At 38.7% G+C, this 22,391-nt stretch overlaps 2 protein-coding genes across 2 annotated transcripts; both read left to right on the forward strand.

The window, feature by feature from the left end:
* Positions 1-7,178: 7,178 nt before the first annotated feature.
* LOC137732474 (receptor protein kinase-like protein ZAR1) lies at positions 7,179-12,386 on the forward strand. Its single transcript, XM_068471786.2, has 2 exons — positions 7,179-9,056; positions 11,232-12,386. The coding sequence occupies exons 1-2, from the start codon at positions 7,538-7,540 to the stop codon at positions 11,864-11,866; spliced, it is 2,154 nt and encodes a 717-aa protein (XP_068327887.2). The 5' UTR covers positions 7,179-7,537; the 3' UTR covers positions 11,867-12,386.
* A 1,663-nt stretch (positions 12,387-14,049) lies between these two features.
* On the forward strand, positions 14,050-21,986 carry EMB3011 (RNA helicase family protein). Its single transcript, XM_068469976.2, has 18 exons — positions 14,050-14,232; positions 14,485-14,542; positions 14,638-14,776; positions 14,942-15,163; positions 15,261-15,337; positions 15,911-16,196; positions 16,642-16,806; positions 16,929-17,074; positions 17,178-17,269; positions 17,660-17,771; positions 18,270-18,447; positions 18,579-18,808; positions 18,895-19,071; positions 19,291-19,362; positions 19,487-19,663; positions 19,785-19,846; positions 19,951-20,103; positions 20,189-21,986. Exons 2-18 carry the CDS (start codon positions 14,537-14,539, stop codon positions 21,786-21,788), a joined length of 3,894 nt encoding a protein of 1,297 aa, XP_068326077.2. The 5' UTR covers positions 14,050-14,232; positions 14,485-14,536; the 3' UTR covers positions 21,789-21,986.
* The last annotated feature ends 405 nt before the right edge of the window (positions 21,987-22,391 follow it).

The following is a 22,391-nucleotide window of genomic DNA, read 5'->3' on the forward strand; positions in this document are numbered from 1 at the left end:
ATCCAACGAACTAAATTTTATTCAAGTTCGTTCTTCTCCTAATGGAGAAATTCATTATCTTATGATGCCATTTTCCTTGATATCTTTCAAGGAAACTCATCTAAAGTGTTATCTTTCCTTGGATCAAATCCAAGGAGGTAAATACTTTAGACGTCTTACTCATCAACTTACATTTCTTGAATTCTTTGAAACCTTTTGCAAAGTATTCGGACTTGTGTTTATTCAAAATAAACTATAGTCCAACCGAGAGTGATCTTCGGTGAATGTCATACAACATGAGTAGTATTATGTTGTGGACAAGTGCCACTAATATCTTAGTGAATTAACCTCAACAACTTTGTGATTCTTTCTTCTTTCCAAAAGAATAAAGATTCGAACATTTCGCCTCTATACAATTTTAACAAGAAGGTATTGGATCTGGATCTAACGATCCAAAGCATCCATCTATGACCAACTCGTAACTTATGTTTTAGAGGTATCACAACTCAGTTGGGATTAGTCACTACCTTGCAACCTTTTGGGTTTTAAGCATCATCGTATTCTAAACAGTTAATACTACCATATCATCTCTACTATAGAGACAATTAATTTCCTTAAAATTGGAACATAAAGACAATCTTTGGTTTTTCCAATTTCTTTGGTAGTTCATATGAGGAAGTAAGTACAATCCGCTTTCGCAGAGATCTATATTCGATTCACGTTTGGAATGTGAAGTACTTTCTCTTCTCTCATTAATCTTCTACTTTTTATTAGCACACTTTTACAACAATTGTAAAACATAGTTACTAATACAGAATCAAACATTCAAGTAGAAGAACCAACTGTTTTGAACTATTCAAGAACATTTTACAATACCTTCGAAAGGTGCGTTCTTGACACTTGCAAGACATTTCTTGCAAATACCCCTTCCAATGTCCATCCTTTCATAAAGAAAGTTTGTTCCCTTGGAGTTATTTTTGCTTTCTTCATTTGACTTCCCTTTTGACTACAATAGTCATGGTCCCTAAACTCCCACTATCTCTCTTGAAACTTATTTCAAATGTGTTATACACATCAAACGATTTGGAGAGCGTGCGGTTATTGTTCACTATATAGTTTACAATAAACTAAGTGAACCATTAGGATAGGGACACAAAGGTGAAGTCCTTGCCTAGTTTCCGTCTCGTTAAGTGGTTTAACACTTCAACACTCAATGATTCAAAATCATCATAAGTCCATATAAATGGACTATTTTTGTCAACCAACCATTATGTTCTAAACATAATAACAAACTTTCAAGAGTTGTTCAAGGCAACTCTCATTTCTTCATACAACAATTTGTAAGTGAAGAATCATGGCACATAAAGTGTCCATGCCCTTGTGCTTTCTTCTTAAGTTCCTTGTTCATGTAACAAAGAAACAAGCACTAGTGTTTGCGTTGTCCTCTTTATGATAGACTTATCTAACATGTTCTTCCATTGATACATTATCAATAGGAAGATTGTGAGGATGAGACTACTTAGTTACATCTACAAGCCATTAAAGACAATCTATGGGATTGTAGAACTAAGTCCGGAAATTAAAGCATTCGGCTTTTCTTTGTCAAGTTTTGGATAGCGTTTGCAAATATATTGGTAAACAAATACATAACGAATATAAATTGATTGATTTTAAGCTATTTGATCCGGGTCTTTAAATCAAAATAGCACCACCCACTATTTTTGGCAAATTCCATATCCCTCATCGGAATTCGAGAGTTTTGGAGGAAACTCTTAGTAGGGTATGGGAGGCTCACTATTACCAAGCCCACCTCACAATGATATGATGTTGGCTAGCAAAAATAATAATGAGAGAGTACGCTTACTCATTTACATCTAATGTAAGAACCCATCTTATTTGGCCTCTAGAGAATGTTGCCTCACAATGATATGATATCGGCGCCATTGCACTTAGTTAAGTTATTCCCACCATGCTTAGTTCATGAAGGGGTTCAAGAATAGCCTCACAATGATATGATGTTGGCCATCCTCGTTGCCTACACTCACCTCATCATATGCGTATAGACTCCTCCTGAGTGTAAGCATGCACTTTGTACTCCCCCATGATAGGGTGAAGCCGGTGTACAAGTCACAAACGATTGGAGCCTACCACGGTGGAAGGCCACGAAGAGATATTCAAAGCATCTCTCGCTTATCAACTTAATAATGGTTTGTTGAGGGTTTTAGGTCTCATCACATATAAACATACATTTTAATCCAATTAAAACATTTTGGTCCTATTACAACTATTGGTCCATATGATTGATTTAGTAGTATATAATACTCTCACTATGCTTTTAAAACGGTTTTTAAAGCAAGACTATATGGTACTACTAACATAAGATTTGCATTCATTGATGGACTATATAGTTGCCTTAGGGCCTTAGGATGACTATGAACCTTTGATTAGATCCAACACGAGCCTTGTGTTGAATCTCGGTCTAGGGATGGTGATTGATTTTAGTTACGCGTTTAATCACATTAAGGCGTGTTGTCTTATTGGGCGTTGGACCCAACTACTCCAATTTCATGCATATCGAATAAAACAAGAAAGGAGTACTTCAAAGTAAATAAGAGCTTATGCTCTTTTACAACAATTGATCAAATCAAATTACTTTAAAGTAAAGAAGAGCTTATGCTCTTTTACAACAATTGATCATATCAAATTACAACCAAAATTTAATCTACACATTCCCATGGTTCAAACAAATTTGAAACGGCCTTTCACATAGCTCAATTATAGTAGGCTTAGGTTCATAATCACCCTTTCTTTAATTAATTAACGCTTTAACTAATTAAACTTGAATGCAACATTTTCATTTGGTTTTTGTATCCATAGAATTGATTTAAATGGAGCTAAATGAAATGAAAATCCAATTCTCATTTAAAGAGACAAAACAATTTTGTTCTCTACCTAATTTGGGCCAAAAACAATGACCTCAACTTGTTTGGGTCATTTTGCAAAAACTTAAACTTTTGGGGTCACTTTGTAAAAACACAAAAGTCCACTACTTCATGTAATTACAACTAGAACCCAAAAATTTCCACAAAAGCTAAAACTTCATTAAAGGAGCAAAACAATTTGTCCTTTTAGTGATTTTGGACCTTTACGTAAAAACGTAAACTTTTGGGTCAAATTACAAATACACAAAAGTATCAAAACTTTATGTAATTGCATAAAAGCCCCACAAGGACCCTAATTGAGTAGGGTGGCCGGTTTTGAAGCAAAGTATTAAAAAAAAATTTCAAAGTTTTTGTAAGTGGGGTGGGTGAAATGGAATAAATCATTACACACCTACCCACTAAAATTTCTTTAATCTTTCAAAATAAATATCTAATATATTTAAACATAAGAAATATTTCAAAACAAAAACTTTATGAAATAAATCAAAACTTTGAATCAAAACACCAAACCTTTTGTTCTTGGCAAGAACATATCAAGAACAATGAAGAACATCCATGAAAACCCATAAGAACTCCATGAACATTCTTCACCCAAAAACATACCAAAACCACTCAAACTTAAGGGAAATAACATACAACCATACTAGGGTACATAGGGGTTCCAAAAGTCACTTTAAAACACTTTTAACAAGTCAAACAAGAACCCAAAAATCCACCATTTGGATTTGGCCGAATTTCCCCAAAAACATGGCACCAAATTTTAGCTCCAAAATTCATGCTCATATGAACTACATCTACAACATTTGAGATGGCAAATTTTCTAACAAAATTTACATTCAAAAAAGCAAGAATAAAGCTTGTAACAATTACAACATTCAAATCACAAACTATGAACTACAAAACCCAAAAGGATTCACCAACTACTAGACCTAGGCTCTTGATACCAATTGAAGGAAAATTTGTGAAAAACAAGTTCATTTGAGCAACATCAACAACATGCAATTAACAATTAAAAGGCGGAATCATGTTTATATGCACTCAAAAACAAAACTTAACCCATGAACTTCAAAGCCTAGTAGATAGGTGAACCAAGACTCAACTCAAAATAAAGTGAGTTGAGAAATCAATACCTTTGTAGATTCCTCTTTGCATAAGCAAAGGCTAATCACCCAAAGAGAGGGCCTTCATTCCTTGCATCTTAGATCCATGGATTTGGATGAATGAAAAGGTTTCTCCAAGTTCCCAAAATTGAGAACCTCTAAGTCTCCACACCAAGGTAAGATTGGAGAAGAAATGAGTGACCTTGAGGAAGTAAGATTGCTAGATGTTTTTCCTCAAGGTGGCCGGCCATTTTAGAGAGAAAGGAGAGTTTGTTTTCATCTTTTCTCCTTAGAAAAACCCTAAGGATGAAATGGCTATAAAGATGTCTTTATACCACCTCACAATGGAGTGGCAAACTTGCAATTAAGCCAAGTTCACTACCCTCCTCTAAATGGCCGAATTTAAGGGGATTTATTGGGCTATTTGGGCCTTTGTGAATCATTATTCATTAAGTTGTCATACAACTTAAGTCAATGGACTTGACGTTCGAAGCCCATTGGGCCTTAAGGTCCAAAACTATCCCGAGGTCTTTAACGAACTTATTCGTTTGGTTAATTAACATATTAATTAATCCTTGCCATAAATAATTAAACCATTTAATTATTCTTACTCATCTCTGTTGAATCTTCAATCTTTACCTTACACGGTGTACGATCCATTAGGTTCCTTTTAGCGAGGCAGTGGGCGATTCAAACTCTTTCAAATCGATTGTGAATTGAAACTTACTTTCAATTCTCCCGTTAGTGATAATACACTTTTAGGGCTTCCACAAACCATGGTTGACGCCTAGCAGCATGTCATGGTTACCCAAGCTAATCAGAAGAGGTGGAGAACCTATTCAGTTTTAGGATTACAAATGCAATACGGTCTTTCTCTAATACAATACTCTTGACCACATTGTTTGGTTTGATAGTTTATTCATGTCTACTATCCAATGTGAGTCTTGTGCTTATATGATTACCTTGAATGTGATCTGGAACGCATTCCAACATCTCATTCATACTCTGGCCAGAGATTCTAAATCATATCATAGAGTATTCTCCCTCAAACAGTTTGAAGGTTAGAGATCCCTTGTTGCGCATTCACTTGCCTCCATGGCTAAGTGGCTTAACCCCAACGATGCCGTGGACACCCTCCTGATGGAGTGACTTTGACATAATCAAAGATTAAGGACCTAACCACAAGACAACTGTGATGCCTCAGGTCAAAGGACTAATTTGCATTATCCCAACCATGAGTTCTCATGTGACATGAATATGAGAACTCTTCGTTGATCGTGTTCAGTGAACTCATTCTCTATTGAGCACCTACGTACTTGTCTTGATGTCACACACACCAATGACTCGAGACTAGTCACTCTCCCTGAGAGAAGACATAGCACGTACTGATCTTAACGGACTGTCAATGCCCAATTGACAATCCTATGATCAGGAACGTTTAGGATGTGTCAACGAAAGAATGGTCTCATGAATCTAGCTTCTTTAGATCGCATTCTTCCAATCACATATTCCTTGGACTTATCGTTTAAGCATATAACATTTATATGAGACGGCTCAAACAATAATCTTTGCCCTTTACATCAAACTACATTAGTTTGAAATGTCCGTAAAGTATCATCATATGATTGGTTTTAGGGCACATTTCCAACAGCTTCGACCTTGGTTTTAATGGATGCCAGTTCTTAAAAAAAAAGAAATTTTTGCATCCCGCGTTAGTGATGCTTTGAGTCATGACTTGACAAGAGATTTTACATCTTTGTAATTTTGTGGTTATTAGCGAGCTCGACTTTTAATGAAATGCTTGAATTCTACTTATTGTCTTGAATCATCATAATTATTGCAATAACTTAAATTTAATTTCTAAGTACTCTGATGTTTAATTAGTAAAATATCGTATTTTTTTTTTCTCAAAACTTCACAAAGAATCCTACCATTTAAATAGCCAATAAATTAGTGGATAAGTATATTAATTGTTCATTTCAAAAAAAGTAAAATGATTCATATGATAAATACATCATTATTCCCATTAAAAATACAATTATTATTTCAATTTCCACCCAAGACTGGACGGACGTTATCTCTCTCTCTCTCTCTCTCTCTCTCTCTCTCTCTCTCTCTCTCTCTCTCTCTCTCTCTCTCTGTTTTGTTAGCTTCTAAGCATGTTTTGATGATTACTAGTGAGATATAATCATTGTGCAAATTCCACTAAATAATAATTAAATTTTACTTTTACTTTTCACCAATTACCAATTCAATTTGCTCCCTCCGTACTTACTCCTAAAAGGGTACAAGTATACGAAGTGATTAATTGCCTTCGTTAATTTGATCAAGAAAAATGTAAAGGACACTCTTTAAAAAATGAAACTTTTTATAGATTTTTTGACAATTTGTGAGAAATTTTATTTTAAAGAATCCCCTTAATATTACTCTTTGGTCAACGCATATGTTTGATTACCCTTAATTCCTTATTAATTCGAGTCACGAATTTTTGCTAAACATTATTTTACGAGCGAGCACATTACTTTTACCAATCTCGAACCTCATATACGCCACGGAATTTTGGCTATACAAACACTACTTCTGTTGGAATGACCCATAGTAGTACGTTGTACAAACCGACAATTCAAGGGGGCTATGAGATTTTTTTTCTTCTTGGGTCAAACATAAGTCAGACATTGAGTCGAAGATCCTTTCCTTATCAGCAAGTATTGCCTTTGCCTGCTTCATTTGTTGTTTGCTGACGCTGCCTCTTGCTGTGTATTTTGGCCAATGAAACCGCGACACAAGACTCTGTGAGTCTGTGACTGTGACTGACTGCGTGTGACAATATTATTTTTACTTATCCATTTAGTTAAGTTCCAATAATTTCCATACGTATAGTAAATATGTTCAAACAGATTCGATTCGGTTGTCCGTACAAAAAACAAAGTGATTGGATTTTATAAACAAACGATTCTTCGCAGACGATCATCCCAAAAACATATGTGCTAATTAAGCATACAATACACCACCTACTCTATTAATTTAACCATAAAAAATAATTAAGAATGGGACTAAATTTCTTAAATGACACTAAACAATAACAGTTCGGCTTTCTAACCGAAATAGATTTTAAAATTGATCTAATTCATCATTTTGATCGCCAACAATAAGAGTAGAAAATGAGGAAATGTTAATCATACGCGTATTAGACCTGTACCAACCTACACTACAACATCACCATCATGTGCCTTAAAATAATAAGAACACTGTAAAATGCCACCACTTCCTTCTCCTTTGCTTCTCTTCTACTCCCCTCCTCCTCCCTCTCTCCTTTTGGCGGGAAGTGGACCCCGCCAATCAAATCTCCTCCTTCCTCCGGTCTCTTTCTCATAAATACCCGCAGCACCGCCTCACCCACACCTCCAACTACCCTCTCTCTCTCTCTCTCTCTCTAAACAACAACAACAACAACAACAATATGAACTTCAATTAAACCCACAAATCTCCATCTCCTCCCATTTCTCCGCCCAAATTATGGAACCTTCCATATTCTCCGCCCTCATCTTCCTCCTCTTCCTCGTCGACACCACACTCTCGCTCACCCCCGACGGCCTTTCCCTCCTCTCCCTCAAATCCGCCGTCGACCAGTCCTCCGACGGCTCCGCCTTCTCCGACTGGCTCGACACTGATCCCACCCCCTGCCGCTGGACAGGCATTTCCTGCATGAACATCACCGGCTTTTCCGACCCCCGTGTTGTTGGAATCGCTCTCTCCGGAAAGAACCTCCGCGGATACATTCCCTCCGAACTTGGAACATTAGTATACCTTCGCCGCCTTAACCTCCACAGCAACAACTTCCATGGCTCAATCCCTTCCCAACTCTTCAACGCCACCTCACTCCACAGCCTCTTCCTCTATGGTAACAACCTCTCTGGTCCTCTCCCGCCGTCGACATGCAACCCCCCGCGCCTCCAGAACATCGACCTCTCCAACAACTCCCTCTCCGGTCCGCTCCAGAAGGACTACTGGAAGAACTGCCACCAATTACAGCGGCTGATCCTCGCGAGAAACCGATTCGAAGGCGAAATTCCGGCGGGAATTTGGTCTGACATGGAGAATCTAATCCAATTGGACCTCTCCTCCAACGAGTTAACCGGATCGGTGCCGGACGATTTCGGCAAGTTGAAGTCTCTCTCCGGCACGCTCAACTTATCGTTCAATCACTTATCGGGAAAGATTCCGAAATCCCTCGGCGAATTGCCTGTCACGGTGAGCTTTGATCTCCGAAACAATAATTTCAGCGGCGAGATTCCTCAAACCGGTTCGTTTTCGAACCAGGGTCCCACCGCGTTTCTGAACAATCCTCTGCTCTGCGGGTTTCCGCTTCAGAAAGCTTGTAAAAATCCGGGCCAGAGCTCCGCGGATAGTCCGAATTCGGGACCGGGATCGGAAAAAAGTCCGGGAAAGGGATTGAGTCCGGGTCTGATTGTCCTAATCTCGGTGGCGGACGCCGCCGGAGTGGCTTTTATCGGATTAGTCGTCGTTTACATTTACTGGAAAAAGAAGGACGACGAGGACGGATGCAGTTGTACCGGAAAGAGCAATTTTGGCGGCAACGAGAAGCGCCACCTCTGTAATCTCTGCCAGCTCTGTTCTTGCGCTTGCATCAACGGCGGGTTCGGGAACGAGGATTCGGATTCCGGCGACCCGGAAAAGGGAGAGAGGGGGAAAGGGGAGGGGGATCTCGTTGCGATCGACAAGGGTTTCACGTTTGAGCTCGACGAGCTGTTGAGAGCATCGGCTTACGTGCTGGGGAAGAGCGGATTGGGGATTGTGTACAAAGTGGTGCTCGGGAATGGAATCCCGGTGGCGGTGAGGAGGTTGGGGGAGGGCGGTGATCAGCGGTATAAGGAGTTCGCGGCGGAGATTCAGGCGATCGGGCGGGTGAAGCATCCGAATGTGGTGAAGCTGAGGGCGTACTATTGGGCGCCCGACGAGAAGCTTCTCATCAGTGACTTCATTTCTCACGGTAACTTGGCCTCTGCACTTCGCGGTAAGTTTTTTTCCTTTTTCTTTTTCTCTTTTTTTTTAATATGCAGTTGTGAATTACGTTATTATGTCGTTTTGTGAGCGTGGATGTGTCATATTTTTGGTTTGCGCCTTTTCATTTATTAGTGATATTTTTTTTCATTTATAAGTGAAAAGTTTAAATTTGATTATCAACAAAGATGAATTTGAATCACATTATTAGTAGTTCTGGTAAGATTAGGTCAAACTCATCTTCCTTAGTGTAGATAACATTACTTGTTAAAAAAATGCTATAATTTGGATGTTGTTAGTGACGGAACTAGAAATTGATTATAGGAGGGATCTTTAAGCCATACGAAAGAAATTAGGCAAAATATAGCAATATAATTAAAGGTGGTGTTATCTCCACACTTATTTTTACTCTCACACACCCTCTCAATTTTCTACCGTCAGATCAAATGAATTGAAAGATATTAATGGACAAAAATTAATAAGGGTGCGTAAGAAGTAAAAGAGAATATAAATAGCACTACCTTATAATTAATTGGAACAAAATTAAAATGTTTTATTTTTAATTGGCCTTTAAGCCATGCAAGTTTGCTCTCCTTTGTTATAGTGAAGGACATATAAGGCAGCTGGGCCACGACTAGCTTAAGGGGTGGTTTAGAAGTTTTAATTTAATTGGTACGGGGCCTGTTCCGCCTGGACCGGTTGGACTTTAAAAGTTGCAGGTTTTATTATAAGAAAACTAATGAAAATGATTTGAAAACTTTAAATTTAAACGAGAAGGACAAAATAAAGGGTAAAACGAATAGTACTAGGTTCTTTTTAGTGTAAAAATGTGTTTTTTCGTTAAAGTAAACAGTACCGCGGGCTTTTTGTTAAAACTCTCAAATTAAAGTTGCAGGTTTTAATTAAAGGAAAACTAATAAAAATGACTTGAAAACTTTGAGTTTTAACGAGAAGGACAAAATGAAGGGTAAAGTAAATAGCACCATGTTTGATTTTTTAGTGTAAAAATATGGTTTTTTGTTAAAATGAACAGTACCGCGGACTTTTCATTAAAACTTCCTTTAATTATTAGGCAGCAAATTATCATCCTGCCTGGTACACAAATGATGATTTTGCATTATGTTTGTCCACCCTTATCATTAAAACTTGTAGTCCGACTATGAAACGGACGTCTGTCTCTTATTAAATTTGTAGTTCAACTATAAAACGGATAGTCATTCTTTACAATAGAAGTTACAAATCATAGCAAAACATATGTTCTCGATGCACATCCGTTCTTTATATGAAGACGGAGGTTCTGGGAAGAGCAAATATGTTGAAAATTGTGGGAATATTTGCCAACTTGGCAAGAAAATGACATGCTTAGATATTACATTGTTTTTAGTATGTGGGCAAATAGTTGTACCCATGTTGTTTGGAAAATGACTCTGACTGTGATCATGCTGTGATGTGGGAAAATTTTTTGATTGTGACGGGAACACGGGTGGTACACCACGTGTTTTTATGCAAGTGATGGAAAATTTTATTTTTGAAGTTATTAATTTTTTAACACACATATCCTACCATTTATATGGTGACATATGATGTACCACTTTGTGTGTCGATCACACTGAAAAATCTCTCGTGATGTGGGGCTTGCGCATTTTGGAGAGCTCAACACAATTAACTACATGGTAGGTCAGGATAATCATATCATATTTGGTGCACACCATCACAGCTTTTTGGCCCCGCTGGTTGTAAGTATACTTCAACGGGAAATGATTTCCGCATCCATTTGTAGCTTTTTGGACACCCTTCTGTTTAAGCTACTCAATTGAACGTCAAAAGAGAATCAAGGGCTGAAATTAAGACAGGGTGTACAGAAAGTAAAAAAGAACGTGCGGAAACAATTTTCCTACGTTGATCAAATATTTGTTCGATGTTAATGAAATTGGAACTTTGGAAGCAGAGAAGTGAATCTGTGTTTGTGCAGGGGAAACGTAAAGGGTAGATTTTAATTCCTGTGTCATCTGCCTTTGTTTTCAAGTTTCCTTGGTGGCATGGAGCCACTACAACTACCATGTCATAATTCGAGTGGATAACGTCGATTCTAATGCAATTCTTCTGCATTTCCCTGTTCTGCAATTGTTATACAATTCCTTTACTTAAAAGCTATTGAAACTGAAAATTTTGAATTAAAAATGTGCAGGGAGAAACGGTCAGTCATCATCAAGCCTCTCGTGGACAACAAGGCTAAAGATCGCCAAGGGAACAGCCCGAGGCCTCGCCTACCTGCACGAATGCAGCCCCAGAAAGTTTGTCCACGGTGACATTAAACCCTCCAACATTCTTCTTGACAACGAATCTCAAGCCTACATTTCAGATTTCGGACTCAACAGACTTATCGAAATCACAGGAAACAACCCCTCCTCGGGTGGCTTCATGGGCGGGGCTTTGCCTTACATGAAACCAGTACAAACAGAGCGAACAAACAATTACCGTGCCCCGGAGGCCCGTGTCACGGGAAGCAAACTCACCCAAAAATGGGACGTGTACTCGTTCGGAGTTGTGTTGCTTGAATTGCTCACAGGGAAGTCCCCGGAGCTCTCTCCGACCACGTCAACTTCGGTCGAGATCCCAGACCTAGTGAGGTGGGTGAGGAAAGGATTTGAGGATGAAAACCCTTTGTCGGATATGGTAGACCCTGTGTTGCTACAGGAAGTGCATGCCAAAAAGGAGGTACTAGCAGCTTTCCATGTAGCCCTTGCATGCACTGAGCCGGACCCTGAGGTTAGGCCAAGGATGAAATCCGTCTCTGAAAATCTTGAAAGGATTGGAACGTGAGGATCGATACGTATACACAGTTGGGAGATAATTTCCGCACATCCTTTTTCATTCCGCTGCACTCCTTCCTATTTTTTGAGCTTCTATATTGTTTAATATAAGTTAATGGATAATCAAGGGACAAAAACAAGAGGAATGCAGAAGGTGAAAACATGAGTGCGGAAATTATTTCTCTGAATATAGTCATGAAGTTCGACGTTCACCTGATGAATTTGAAGATTTAGTTTTTGTCAGATGGTGGATTTTGATAGGTTGTGGTAGGTTTATTTTGAAGAATCAATTTGTTGATGAAGAACCCCATTTAATTTTTGGAAGTCAAGCAAATCCCCATAGCATAATTTTATTACACATTATTTTGTTTTCCTTTTGTGTAAAAATGATAATTAAGAATTGGCTACATTTTGTAATTTGAAATGTCTAGTTTCTGCCAATTTCTAGTTTGCTTGTAATAATAATGCAACTTTTCTCCATTCCCCCCCCCCCCTCTCAATTTATGCGTTGTATAATGGACGTTCACAAATTCTTAATTCAATTTTTCCTACCGTCATCTTGTTTTCCTTGTTCACCACATGATTTGATTCAACCTAAAATATTAGATTAAGATAGTAAGTGGTGAATTGTCTTAGTGGTTAGAATTTTTCTTTTTAACTCATTGTATTACGAGTTTAAACTATTTTCCTACTCGTAGGGTAGGTTATCCTCTTCCAACCCACTGCGCGTACAAACTTCCTCCTAATTCTATACGGAAACTACAAAAACTCAGCTCCTAATTTGTTGTGGTTTTAATGTACAAATGAATTTTGCTTTGTAATACATTAAAACCAAACCAAACCTAAACCGAATCGGAAAAAAACAAGCCGAGCAATACTTTAGGTTCGACTTTCAATTTTGGTGAAAAACCGAACCGATTGAATCCGAACCTGTGGACTGTATAATATGTTGGAGTAATGGCTGATACAAAACTCTTTATCCTTGCACCAAAAGGAGGGGACCATTGCACCAACGAGACGACTAGTACTACTAGAACGTCTCTACCAAACAGTAATAAGTGGCCTGAGCTCCAACTTGAACTGTCCGAGTTGATCTTGAAAATCCTTGATTCAACTAATTTCGTCGATGTCCATCGCTTTAAAGCTGTTTGTACATCTTGGGAAACCGCTGCAAAGTTATATGCCTCTGCAGCCGTGGCGTTGGCGTTGCCTCCACAATCCCCATGGCTGATGCACCGTGGCCACGAAGAGGTACTAGTAGTACTACTGATCAGTTCTGCATCTTTAGCCTTGCGGAGAAAGGTTTACACGATGAAGAAAGTGTTTGAAGGCTTTGAATGCGCTCAATGGTGTGAGTTCATCGCAGGGGTGGCTGGTGGTCTGTGACAAGGATGTTTGCAAGAAATCATTCATGGCACCCTTTCTTATTGCAAAGTGTACGAAACAATAAAAACTCGTATGGAAGTGCTTTACAAATAACTAAAAGCATTTTTAGAGGAAATATATTTGAGTTATAAAAACACTTGAATTACTTCCTGCAAGAAGTATCAGTTATATGCTTGTCGGAAGACACATATCAAATATATAGTTTACCACGTTTCTTCGACACAATCATTTGTGTGGGGAGCCTTTCTCTTCTTAGTGGCGATCTTGTGATTGTTGGAAGGCACTAGTAAGTCCCCTATATACATTACCGGTGGAGAAAAAAGCCACATTTAGCTCAGTTGGCAAATATTTCGATCGAACTCCAGTCTTTATAACCACCATTTACATAGAAACATCAACCTTAATTTCTTATGCATAGAAACATCAACCTTAATTTCTTATGTTTAAATTAAAACCGTTGCTTGTCGAAATTAAGTAATTTGTATCTGATCTACTAAGTAGTATGGTTCAATTCACTAGTTTATCCATCTCACATGGACGTATATCGTGGACGAAAGTTAAACTTTTGACAAATCATTTAAATTACAGAAAAAAGTATTTGAAAGTCAGGATCCAATTGTACGTCACAGAAAATCCCTTGACAAAAAAAAAGTCAAAAAAAGTCTGAAATCATTTTGGAGGCCCATGGATTTAAACTTCGGACTGGAGATTGGATCCTTCTCGCAAACCAAAACCAAACCAAACCCGGAAACCCACATCTCGAAAAATATGAAAAATAAATTTAAAAATAAAAAATAAACGAAAAATAGGCACCCGTTTTGTCTCGCACGTAAAAAAGAAAAAAAAACCGTAGGGAGTTCCGGGACGAGTAGAACCTGAAACGAAAGTCGGTGGAGTCGCCGCCAGTTGTCTTCTTCTTTAAAACTACAGATTGAAACCCCTCCAAAAACTCCGACGGAACACTACTCTCGCAGGCCTCTTCTTCCACAGGTACGTACGCCCCTTTCTCTCTCTCTCTCTCTCCCCTCTCCAAAACTTCAATTGGGGAACGACTCGATTCACGGCGTCCGAATTCGAAGCTAGAAATTTCTAGGGTTTTGTTCGAATTCAGTTCAGTTCGCATTCTGGAATCATTCGCCATTGGTATTAAAATTTTCCGGGGATTTGAAATTGCAAAATCTTGTTTTTATGTGCCTTACGACTTGAAATTTGTTTCTGATTTCACTGTTGCTGTATTTGCAGGTGCCCTCATTGCTCGGCGGGTTCGATTTTAGTGTTAGTTCGGCTGATTATCATGGAGGTTAGTTTCCGATTCGTGGGATTTAGCTAGAAAATAGAGTCATTTTTGTATTTACTAACATTTTATTCCCTAATTTTTGTGATGTTAATGTGTAGAAACGAGGTCACACCGAACCTATTGACCTGGATAAGACAACAGCGACGTTGGAACCTGAGGCGAATAGCGATGGGGGATTATTTGTACCTGGGAAGGATAGAGTTGTTTTTAGACCTCCAGAGAGGAAATCTCTCCTGGGTAAGATTTCGTCTTTAACTTGTTCCGTACTTTCGAGTTTCTATCCTTGTTCATGTGTTTTGTTATGTTTATGAAATTTTGTGGAATCAGTGCCCTGCCTCCCTCCAATGCAAGTTGTAGTATTGTTAGGGGCCTTCCTTCTAATTTTGATTTATGATGGAACAGGGTTAGATGTCCTTGCTATTGCCAAACGGGAAGGGTCTAAGGTCAACGGTGGATTCAAGACCCCAAGAGAAAGAGGTGCTAATGTTGTCTCATCAATGGAGGAAGACGAAAAATCAGAGTCTGTAATTTCGGATGAAAAAGGTACCGATGAACCCACTGCTATACGAAGTCACTCTAGGAGGCGATATCGGGAAGTATCTGGGAGTGAGACACCACGCACAGGTACACTTTTCTTGTAGTATCTTACTCCGTCCCATCTGCTTTTCTCTAAGTATATGTTTCTTAACTTAAAAGGCACTTTGTAATCCTTGTGTTGCAGAAAGTACTGTAACAGAAGAAGGAAAAATTGATGATATGCATGAGAATCGCTACTCTAGGGAACATCTGCGTGGAGATGTAAGCATACTTCTAGCACTCTTTGTCTTTCTGTTTTAATGTCATTGTTTAGAAATTAGATCACAAGTGATATTTATACTTGTTCAAGAAATTGCTCATACAGGAATTTGGCCTTTAGGGTTAAAGACATTACCAAATTGTTTATTTAGTACTTAGAAGCTGACTTGTGATTCTCTATATGATAAGAACCATGATTACATGGCCAGTACTAGCACTGCAGTGCTAGATTTAAGAAAATGAAGAATCTCATGAGAGTGGCATTAAAAAAAGCTGAATTGACCTAGGCATTTTTTTTCTTCTTATGTTGTGAAGGAGAGATGTAGGAGGCAAGAGCATCTTATATTTAACTCTGCTCATATGAATGATATGTAGGAGGAAAATTGTAAATGAGAACTCAAAGTGCTTTTGATTGGTCAATTTGATTATATAAGTTATCTATCTTCTGCTCCACTCTGTTGTTTTCTTGGGAGGTTTATGTTAGAATTTCGCACTTGTGACATGCTATTTCCTCTGTTGTGTATGCTTTTCTTAAATAAATTCTGACATGCTTCTTACTGTGCATCTTAATTGAAGGTTTCGTCTCCTGGTGGAAGTTCCCACAGCGTCAGGTCTCGGACCCCTAAGTATGACAGGGATGATCGTGGAAATGAGAGAAGAGATTACAAGAGTAGATACGACAGGGATAACCGTGGTAGTGAGAGAAGAGAGTATCAGGATGGTAGTAGGAGTGAAAGACAAAGATATAGTAGTAATGGTAGCGATTATTATCGTGGAAGGGAAGGTAGCCGATATGAACAAGAATATAGTGGAGAATATGGAAGAAAGCGGAGTAGATATGAAGATTCAAAGAGGACACCTGGTATGCACTGTCTTCTTCTTTTCTTCTGTTAAATTAGTTGATTCTTTTAATAAAGGAGAACAGACATGGAAATGAACCATAACTATGCAACCCTATTCCTAATAGATTAACCCCAAAATAGCATATCCAAATTATAAGAAAGCCCATTGAGGCCACAATTGCAGAATTTACACTTTCAAAATTTTTATTTGTTAATAGTGTATCCCTCTTATGTACGGAAACTTTTATGTAGGTTTTCCTTTCAAGGAACCTATACTTGGAGCTTACAATTGGGTTCCTTATACTTATTATTGGAAACTGTAGAATAATGAGTTCTCATATGCTTCTTTTATTTATTATTTGTCACAGGTACATGTGGGAGGTAGCTTATATAATAAGATATAGCTTAAGTTATGTAACTACATGGATATTGCTGTCTCTAATGCCATATTTGCAAATGTTGCAGGCAGATCTGACTGGGATGATGGGAGATGGGAATGGGAGGAGTCACCACGACGTGATAACTACTCTAATACCAGTAGGCGACATCAACCATCACCGGCACCTATGCTGCTTGGTGCCTCACCTGATGCACGACTAGTTTCCCCATGGTTAGGTGGCCATACACCTGGTATGATCTTTAAACATCAACCTTATTGGAGAAGAACAAATTTGGATTTATTTTTCCTTTATGATAGAGATGGTTTCATTTTATCTTCATTTTTAGATTTAACCAGGTTAGAATTACAACAGGTTCTGCTGCTTCTCCTTGGGATCATGTCTCTCCCTCTCCAGCTCCAATACGTGCTTCTGGATACTCAGTCAAATCTTCAAGTTCGAAATATGGTGTGAGGTCCCATCAACTTACTTTTTCTTCAGAAAGTTCACAATCATTCAAGGTATGTTTTCTTTGTGAATTTGTGGTTAATTTTTGTAGATTTTTGAATTAGGTTTTTTGCCTGTTTTGGCTGTGTCCATGATTCATGATAGTCCTGTTTGCAGGATGGGGAAGAAGATAATTTGGCCGAAGAACACACATACGAGATTACTGAAAGCATGCGTCAAGAGATGGAATACAATTCTGATCGTGCATGGTAAGTTAATTCTGATAAGTTTTTTTTTTCACTCAATGAACCTTAAATCATGTCCTCAAAAGCAAGTTTAGGGAATGATCAAATGTGATTGTCGTTTCCTGGGAAAAGAGATCCCCTGTAGAGCACCAATATGTCAATATTATTTTGCCTTGACTGTGCTAAATTTTGCTTATCATTTGTACAAATTTTCACAATTGTTTTGTTAAACGGTAAAACATATTAATAGCGTTATCATTAGAACAACCCTGCATTTCATGTCAGCTTTTAAGTAGTAGCTACCCACATAATGTTTTGTTGTTGCATGGTATTTCCCTTTTGGACCTCATGTTATGATTTAGTAGGGCAGCTTAGTTTTGAACTTCATTTGACTCATATAAACTTGTTATACAGGTATGATAGAGAAGAAGGAAACACAATGTTTGATACGACTGATGACTCGTCCTTGTTTTATGCAAACGATGCTTCATTTCAAAAGAAGGAAGCAGAGTTGGCGAAAAGGCTGGTATGTTCATTGTTTTTTTTTTCCTTTAATTTGCAGAGTTTTATCTGAACCGTATTTTTGTTGATGAATGAGTATATTACACAGTGCTTTTTATTTAAAAAGAGAGTGGACTAAAGGACTGGAAGTTTCTTCGTTATTCTTCTAATTGTGATGGCTTCCTAAGATGGAGGAGGCTAGTAAGTGAATATCCTATTGGTTGAGAATGTGAACTCGAGAGTGATGCAAAGTCATAGAAAAGAACCAATCATTGATGCTCTAACATTTATTTAGTAACATTTGTAAATATGATGAATATTGAATACTCATATCAGTTGTACTTAAATAAATTTTCAGTCATCTCTCTGATTGTCACCTGTCTGATTTGTTATCTCAGTCTAACTTGTTTAGTGGCCAAATTTATTCATTTATTATGTTAAGTCAGATTGTATATTGGCCTAAGTGTACTGGCTATGCTTGTATTTCTGTCATGGTCACTATATGTCTTGTTTTTCTTTTCAGGTCCGAAAAGATGGAACTAAGATGTCTCTTGCTCAGAGCAAAAAGTTGTCTCAACTCACTGCTGATAATGCTCAGTGGGAGGATCGTCAACTTTTAAGATCTGGTGCTGTTAGAGGTACCGAGGTGCAGACTGAGTTTGATGATGAAGAAGAACGGAGAGTCATTCTTCTTGTCCATGGTAAGAAAATAGCATAACTGCATAACTAGCCATATCACTTTATTGATGAACTATTTGCTTTTCTGTTTATGAATAGAAGATGGAAATCTCTGTTTGCTATAATATCTACTACTGTTATGATGTTATCCCAGATACAAAGCCTCCTTTCCTGGACGGCAGGGTTGTTTTTACCAAACAAGCAGAGCCCATAATGCCTATAAAGGATCCCACATCGGATATGGCCATAATTTCACGCAAAGGGTCTACTCTGGTTAGGGAAATTCATGAGAAGCAAAGTCAGAACAAATCACGTCAACGTTTCTGGGAGCTTGCAGGTTCCAAACTAGGTGATATCCTTGGTGTTGAAAAAACGGCGGAGCAGGTATATTGAACTTCTGAGAGGAAGTTCTGATTTTTGCTTTGCACTATTAAGGTTTGGGACTAAGCATTTCATTTTTTTAATGCTAGATTGATGCAGATACTGCTGCAGTAGGTGAAGATGGTGAAATTGATTTCAAAGAAGATGCGAAGTTCGCACAACATATGAAGAGCGGGGAGGCTGTGAGTGATTTTGCGTTGTCAAAAACACTCTCACAGCAACGACAATATTTGCCTATATTTTCTGTGCGGGATGAGTTATTGCAGGTATAATGTTTATCTGTTTGTGTCTAATGCTTTGTTTGGTTTGGAAAGAAATAATATCTAGCAGATCTCTCACTTCCATTGAGAATTCGAACTGTCATTATTAATTAGTTTCAGTGACCTGTGATGCTGATGTTTTGTTTACTGATCTCTCCCTTCCACTTGGTTAGGCCATATATTTAAACATTATATTCTAACCCTGATTTAATATCCATTGGATAGGTAATTCGAGAAAATCAGGTTATTGTTGTTGTTGGAGAAACTGGTTCTGGAAAGACAACTCAATTGACACAGGTAAGTTTGCTTTTATAAATATCGTATCATCAAATTCTCTCTCATTTTTTGGATTTACGAGAGTGGATGCATATGAATGGTGTACTCCATTACCTGGCATTCATTATGTTGATTTTGTTGACAGTATCTTTATGAAGATGGATACACAGTAAATGGTATAGTGGGTTGCACCCAACCAAGGCGTGTAGCAGCCATGAGTGTTGCAAAAAGAGTAAGTGAAGAGATGGATACTGAGCTTGGTGATAAAGTTGGCTATGCTATTCGTTTTGAGGATGTGACTGGGCCAAATACCATAATAAAGGTATTTTTTTTGTCTGCTTTTTAAACCAATATTTGCCCATATTTTATAGAGAAGTACAGCTTACCTATGGTCATAACCTTTACATCATTATATTAAATCTTGCCTTTTTAAACTTTTGCAGTACATGACTGATGGAGTACTTCTGCGCGAAACGCTCAGAGATTCTGATCTTGACAAATACCGGTATGAAAATTTCCAAATTTTGGAAAGGCTCTTTATCTCTGAATTTAACTGGTAATTTACCTTCAGCACAAAATTATTTACTGCCAAGGTTTTTGCTTTTGCAGTGTAGTTGTCATGGACGAAGCCCATGAAAGGTCACTAAACACAGATGTGCTGTTTGGAATTTTGAAAAAAGTGGTGGCCCAACGTCGTGATTTTAAGCTCATTGTGACATCTGCAACTCTAAATGCTCAGAAATTTTCAAATTTCTTTGGGAGGTAATTTTAGTTAAGTTGTACCATTGTCATCGTGTTCGCATCAACTTGCTCTGCTTGCTTAATATGACTATTTATTTTGTTGCAGTGTACCGATTTTTCACATTCCTGGGAGAACGTTTCCTGTAAATATCTTGTTCAGCAAAACCCCATGTGAAGATTATGTTGAAGGTGCAGTGAAGCAGGCCATGACAATTCACATCACGAGCCCTCCAGGTGATATCCTCATCTTCATGACAGGCCAAGATGAGATTGAGGCAGCTTGTTATGCGCTTGCCGAGCGGATGGAACAACTTATCTCGTCCTCCAAAAAAGCAGTTCCAAAACTCTTGATACTCCCTATATATTCACAGTTGCCTGCTGATTTGCAAGCCAAGATATTCCAAAAAGCTGAGGATGGGGCACGTAAATGCATTGTAGCCACCAACATTGCTGAGACTTCTTTGACTGTGGATGGAATATATTACGTGATCGATACAGGCTATGGTAAGATGAAGGTATACAATCCTCGAATGGGTATGGATGCTCTTCAAGTGTTTCCTGTTAGTCGTGCAGCTGCTGACCAGCGTGCTGGGCGTGCTGGTAGAACTGGGCCTGGGACATGTTATCGGCTGTACACGGAGAATGCATATCTAAATGAATTACTGCCTAGTCCTGTGCCAGAGATTCAGAGGACTAACCTTGGTAATGTGGTGTTGTTGCTCAAGAGTCTTAAGGTCGAGAACTTGTTAGACTTTGATTTCATGGACCCACCTCCCCAGGACAATATTCTCAACTCTATGTACCAATTGTGGGTCTTAGGTGCCCTGAACAATGTCGGAGGCTTAACTGAACTAGGCTGGAAAATGGTGGAGTTCCCATTGGACCCCCCGCTTGCTAAGATGTTATTGATGGGTGACCAGCTTGGATGCTTGGATGAGGTTCTGACAATTGTGTCTATGCTTTCGGTGCCATCAGTGTTTTTTAGGCCTAAAGATAGGGCAGAGGAGAGCGATGCTGCAAGGGAGAAGTTCTCTGTTCCAGAATCTGACCACTTGACGCTGTATAATGTCTACCAGCAGTGGAAACAACATCAGTATCGGGGGGACTGGTGTGGAGATCATTTTTTGCATGTTAAAGGCTTACGAAAGGCTAGAGAGGTGAGGTCCCAACTGCTGGAGATCCTGAAGACGCTAAAAATTCCTCTAACATCCTGTTGGCCCGATACTGATCTTGTGAGAAAAGCCATATGCTCCTCGTACTTCCACAATTCTGCAAGATTGAAGGGAGTTGGGGAGTATGTGAACTGCAGGACCGGGATGCCATGCCATTTACATCCGAGCAGTGCTCTTTACGGTATGGGGTGCACTCCAGATTATGTGGTTTATCATGAACTGATTTTGACGGCAAAGGAGTACATGCAGTGTGCCACAGCGGTGGAGCCGCAGTGGTTGGCCGAGTTGGGGCCCATGTTCTTTTCTGTGAAGGATTCAGATACATCGATGCTGGAGCATAAGAAGAGACAAAAGGAGGAGAAAACAGCGATGGAGGAGGAAATGGAGAACCTGAGGAAGACTCAAGCGGAGGAAGAGAAAGAAAGCAAGCGGAAGGAGAGGGAAAAGAGATCAAAGCAGCAGCAGCAAGTCTCGATGCCAGGTTTGCACAAGGGATCTTCTACATATTTGAGGCCAAAGAAACTTGGCTTGTAAATGCCAATTGTATATAGTACTGTTACTTGATTCTGTCCTAGTTTTGTGGTCGATCGTCAACCTTTAAACACAAACCACTAAACCGATTTGTGCTGTAACTCACCATGGATTCGGAACAATCCATAAGACCCGAGAACAATGTGTTACGCTCCAATCCACTCGAGCTTTATAATACGACTTGAAAACTTTCTTTTCTAAGTTGTGTATCGTATTCCAAGTTCCTGGAAACCGAAATAATCAGGTTCATGTACACAGCAATGACAATCTGTGATGTAAACTGCAAATAATGGCCAGTAGTCCCTACAACAAAGTGGTCTTTTAACGAAAAAAATTCAGTGAGAAAACATATTTCTCTCGCTATATGACACTCTGCAAGAATATCATTCTGTCATTTGCAATAACTGACCCAATTTTGATCACTAAACTCGCCTATGTAGAAGAAAAAGTGAAAAGTAAAGAAAAACATAACTACACGTGAAATATATGACCAATTTACTGTTATTAGACTTTGAGTAAAAGTGAAAAGTAAGAGACGCTCTGGCGCTCGGATTCACCCAAAATAAGCCCGTGTGGGATTCGAATGCAAGGAATCCGTTTGTGTGT

Source organism: Pyrus communis, chromosome 16, assembly GCF_041283825.1.
Source record: "Pyrus communis isolate YQ-2024b chromosome 16, ASM4128382v1, whole genome shotgun sequence".
In the NCBI taxonomy this organism is placed as follows: Eukaryota; Viridiplantae; Streptophyta; class Magnoliopsida; order Rosales; family Rosaceae; genus Pyrus; species Pyrus communis.